Raw genomic sequence first — 5,472 nt, forward strand, 5'->3', positions numbered from 1 at the left:
ACAGTCGTTAAGTCTGAACTGAACTGAACTGAACAAGTTGTTCCGTTCTAATATCATCCCAAGATATCTAAAAGTTAAGTAAGACAAAGGTGGTGGGAGAACGGACGGACATAATTTTGTGGTGCACTCGCTAAAGATGGTGGGACTTGCTGTATGTGAAGCCACAGGGCGTGGTCTTGCTCCCAAGTTTTGTGTTGGATCTGAGCATATGTATGCGTTCAAGTTTAGAGTGCCTATACACTAATTGTAGACCTACAGTGATTTGAGGCTCCCTTCATATGGTTTGAGTTTGCGTTGCGAATTGCTGATTCTATAAATCATGGACTACCTCTTTGCAACGCTAAAATGACCTTGAGAATGGACACCTAATTACTGGAGCCAAATCGGTGTTATCAACCAGTGCATGGGATTGGGGCCGTGATCTACAGATGTTGATTAAGGTCAGGAATTAGATCTACGGTTTTTACCACGAACTGACATAAGCTAACATGCCAGAATTCCAGCTGAACAAATAGATGAGTGTATTTCACGCAAACACTTGAGACCTGCCCTGTTAAACCTGATTGGTTGTTCCATAAATTACGGTCTCACCCATCATGTTCCCATATTCAAAATGATCTTCAGAAAGACTGCTAAAGATCGAACGGAAAGTTCTACAATCAGACTGGTCAAAATTGGGTATCATAATTACCGATGTAAGATTCATTCGAAAGGCAGTTTTGTCTCAGTTAGCCTAAGATTTCAGATCACAGAGTACCAACACTCCTTGATACTTTCCAACGTGGAATATTACTAGATTTGAGTAATTAAGTTGCATGCGTAGCACACAACATATTCAAGACCGGCTACTTTACACTTTATAATGTTGATGGTCATTCATTTGTAACCCGTCCAACTTTGAGGTCAAATCTCTGTGAAGCGACAGACTATCATCCTTTTTACAAAGCTTCTACATAATGTTTTATATCAACTCCTAAGTGTAATAGACTAGGCGAGACTTGCTGAGGAAGATCAATCATATAAATTAAAGGAAGAAGTCCTAGTATAGGACCATGCTAACCCACACTAAAACATACTGTGGCCCGAAAATAAGCGGAGTTTATTCTCCCCTAAAAGTCAGATTACTTAGACGTGAAGTGTTACAGGAAGAATTAACATTATTTGATGGACTTATGCTTGTTACATTGAATACCATTAATCTCACTGTGATTTGCGCACATACGTTTTACCCGGGTTTCGAACCCCTTCGTTCATAAATTTAACGCTGAATATTCCTGGTTTCACCCTGGTTCTGACCTGATATTTTGAGATTTCGTCTCCTAAAAACGTAAAATTGAAGGTTTATGCTTCGACTGTTACTTCCACGTGTAGCTCGTCCGTAGATACTGCCAGTCCCAAACCAAGGTGAATTAGGAGCTTCGAACGTGGGTTCGGCAACAACAACCACAAAGAAAACAACCTTTCATAAAAACATCAGCCAGATTAAAGGCTTAGGCCGCTTAAACTCTGCCTTGGGAGTTGAGGGTTTGTTGTGACACTTCAGGATGGAATCCAAAATTCTTCGGAAGTCGGATGTTGCCTCTTCTAACAACCAGAACAATAATCAACATAGGTGGATGGAAGATCCGGTCAATGTGACAGATCGGAATGATCAGTCAAAGTGCCACGGGACTAAGGAGACATAGATTGGCAGTACTAGGAATCAGCGAGACTTATTTGACACAAGCTGGACAGCAAAGGCTAGATACAGGAGAGATGCTTCTGTTCTCCAGTCACGAGGGACGAAATGCGCCCTACACTCAGATAATTGCTTTGATATTGTATAAAGAAGCACGAAATGAACTTGTGGGATGGCAATCTCACGGATCCAGAATCATCAAAGCGTCATTCCTTACAAATTAGGAGGTAATCACGATGAATGTCATCCAATGTTATGCAACCGACAATGATAGCATAAAAAGATGATAAACAACAGTTTTACGAGAGGATGCAATCAACCATAGCAAAGTTACTAATAAAGTACCTGACCATCCCGGTGCGAGATATAAACGCCAGAGTCGGAATGGACAACACAGGGCATGAAGATATCATATGACGACATGGACTATGCAAGGGCAACAAAAGAGGGAAAAATTTGCAAATCTATGCGCATTCAACAAATTAGCTATAGGTGGCACAATATTCTCATACAAACACATACACAAAGCTACATGGATCTCACCGTACCACACTACAGAGAACCAGGCAGATCACGTTCGCATCAATAACAAGCTACGAAGGACGATGAAAGATGTGAGAACCAAGAGAGGGGTTGACATAGTTTCAGATTACCACCTGGTTGTGGCCAAGATGATGCAAAAGCTAAAGGAAAACTAGACAGCTGGGTGAAGAGCATTACAAATGTTCAATACAGCCTACCAACGAGATGCCAGCAAACTCAACGAATTCAAGACAGCTCTCAACAACATATTCCAAGCCTTACAAGATCTACTCAACGGAAAAGAAACTAGCAAGGAGGACCAGTGGAAAAGTATCAAAGAAGTATTAAATTCAATGTGTTATTAGGTGCTGGGCCTCAAGCAGCATCATCATAACGAATGGATCTCTACAGCAACCCTGAACAAGATCCAAGAAAGGAAGAACAAGAAAACAACAATTGACAACAGACGAACACAAGCAGAGAAATTCGAGGCAAAACCTCAGTACACAGAAGCAAACAAGCAAGTGAAGAAGAACATTAAAGCTGACAACCAGAAATACGAGGGACAACTAGCAACGACGGCAGAACAAGCTCCAAGAGAACGAAATATGAAACAAATATATGATACAACGAAGAAACTAGCAGGGAGGCAGGTCAACCACTGAAATTCAAGAACAGAGGAACAGATGGGTAGAGTATTTTGAGGAACTCGTGAATAGACCAGCTCCAGTGAATCCAGTGGACATCGAAGCAACAAACACAGATCTTCCTATAGTTCTCACTCCACCAAACGATCGAAGAGATCAGGATAGCAATCAGACAAAGCAAGAGTAGGAAAGCAGCAGCACTTGAGAATATACCAGCTGAAGCTCTGATGTCAGACATTGAAGTAACTTCAAACATAATTGACGTTCTATTCGAGATTTGGGAGGAGGAACAAGTGCCGACGGACTGGAAAGAAGGACACCTCATCAAGATACTAAAGAAAGGAAATCTGGGAAAAGTGAGAAATACAGAGGCTTTACATTGCTGTCAGCAAGAGTAAACGTTTTCAACAAAGCAAGGGCGGCATTCCGCATTCTCAAGGTTGAAGAAGCTATGGAACTAAAGACAACCGTCAATCAAAATCAAAGAATCTTCAATACGAACATCAAGACGGTTCTTCAATACAAAGCTGAAACTTGGACAACTGACACAACCATCATCAAAACATATGCGTTTGTGAACAAATGTGAACTGAAGGTACTCCAGATCCGTTGGCCATAAAGCATCAGAAACAGCCCACAGTGAGAGAGGACAAACCAGCTTACACCTTAAGAGGAAATTAGGAAAAAAAGTTGGAAGTGGATAGAACATGCATTCAGGAAATCATTAGACTTCATCCCAAGGTAAGCTATGATTGGATCAATCGACCATGCTTCAGTAACGGATTAGAGCAGAACTTGGACGTAACAGTAAGCCCGACCATTACCGATGACTTCATACCTGACAGTTCGAGCTAATTGATCAGAAGTATATAACCGCCCTACTAAAATCTTTTGAGAGGTCAAGGTACGCAGCACCAATCTAGCGATTAAGGGTGGCTTTCCATCTCTCCATCGCGGTTAGTAGATTATTTATACGGTAGTGACTTCCTGAAACCGTACTGTTGGGGTAAAAAAAGTTTAGGGATAATAGGTGGTGATGCAAACCACCGTATAATAAGGAGTCCAAGACTTTCGAGGGTAGTCAAAATTCATGTCTCGAATGTTGGACATTGGAAAAGTAGAGTGGTTGGTATGACAACAATAATCTGTGTATTTTGACTCAATGGAATTTTCAAAACAAAGTCCTAACAACGATGAAAAATTGAATTCATATATTGTAAAGCCACAATTTGATCAGAAATTCCGCCCCTGGGCAGTAAGAAGCATCATTTCTCAGTTACTAAAGGAACGGCTGGAAAGGGAAGTATACTCTCCTGAGAACACTCATGGTATATCATAAAATCTTTTTACAGTTATCTGCAGAAAAGTGCATTTCCCTGGCTGATGAAATCAAACGCTTATTAAGGAAAAGTCTATCTTTGCGACGTTATAGATACTTGGTCCAAGTCATCATTGGCGAAAAGAAAGGTCAAGGAGTGAAAATGGCACGCCGCTGCTATTGGGACTCTGATACTGATAACTGTGCAGATGCTTCATTTGTAAATGATTCGTTGTTCTGTGTTGCCTCGGTTTTTGGTGTTTATAGCTACTAAGTATATGAGTGTTGCACTTCAAAAAGTGTCTTAAAATATTTTATGAATTTCCAATTAGGCATTAATGATTTTTTTTAAAAAGAGAATACCGGTAATTTTGTAAGTCATGGTAAAAGGATGGAAAAGTTGCCCTTAGTGATAAGCGTCTTTCACCAAAAAGCAAGTAACTGGGTCGAGCCAATAAGCACCAACGAACATATCCGCAATATGAACATTGAAGCATTTGCCTCTCAGCACAATTGAATATCTTTGGATGATGTTCATGTCGCAGATTTTTAAATACAAACCGCTTCAACAAATATGAAATATATATTACAGAAATGTTAGTTCAGTGTCATTATTCATTGCCAGTTGTTGATGGTTCCTTGCTTTATAATAAAGAAGCAACAGTACTAGTTTGCAAATACTAGTAGAAAGGTTTAATCAACTGATTTAAGTTAAATTGACCATTATAATAGGTCTATTTGAAAACAAGCTAAATTTTTTTAGTAAACGAACTTATAGTTAGCTATCTGCAACGTGGAACCCGGCAAGTATGTACATCAATCCAAATTATCACACTCCACTAGTACAGCGAGATGAATTTCTTCACATGTCAAATCCTCGAATAGCAGATGCAGTAACGGTATCAGTACTAGTAGAAAAGATGAGGTACAAAAATATAGTTCTAGAATGTAGAAGATTATACGACATATACAATTATGAGGTTATTTTGAGACCCATGACCTCAGAAAAGACAAAAAGTGATTGCATCTACGTTACTAAGGTTAATTATGAGTCATGTCATTAAAGTCTCTAAACATGAGTTACAGTAGGTGTAGGAACCGTAACCAGGTAGTTTGTACCAATAAATAAGTCTCAGCGGCCATACCAACTGGTGCCACGCTTCAGATTAGTTACTCCTAGCTTTATCCCAACATACTGTTATGCCGAAAGACATCGCCTATCGAGGAACGTGGTAGCTTGCCATATGTATCACATGCTTTAACTTCCTCCAAAGATGGCGATCCACAACCTTGTCAGCTGACTGGCC

The 5,472-nt window shown here is 40.0% G+C and overlaps 1 protein-coding gene across 1 annotated transcript; it reads left to right on the plus strand.

Moving 5' to 3' along the window:
* Positions 1–4,009: 4,009 nt before the first annotated feature.
* TCTEX1D2 (Tctex1 domain-containing protein 2) lies at positions 4,010–4,763 on the plus strand (the record flags this gene model as incomplete). The annotated part of the gene is made up of 2 exons (XM_012941230.3): positions 4,010–4,175; positions 4,210–4,763. 2 exons carry the CDS (start codon positions 4,010–4,012, stop codon positions 4,437–4,439), a joined length of 396 nt encoding a protein of 131 aa, XP_012796684.1. The 3' UTR covers positions 4,440–4,763.
* Between the last annotated feature and the right edge of the window lie 709 nt (positions 4,764–5,472).

Source organism: Schistosoma haematobium, chromosome 6 (genome assembly GCF_000699445.3).
Source record: "Schistosoma haematobium chromosome 6, whole genome shotgun sequence".
Lineage (NCBI taxonomy): Eukaryota > Metazoa > Platyhelminthes > Trematoda > Strigeidida > Schistosomatidae > Schistosoma > Schistosoma haematobium.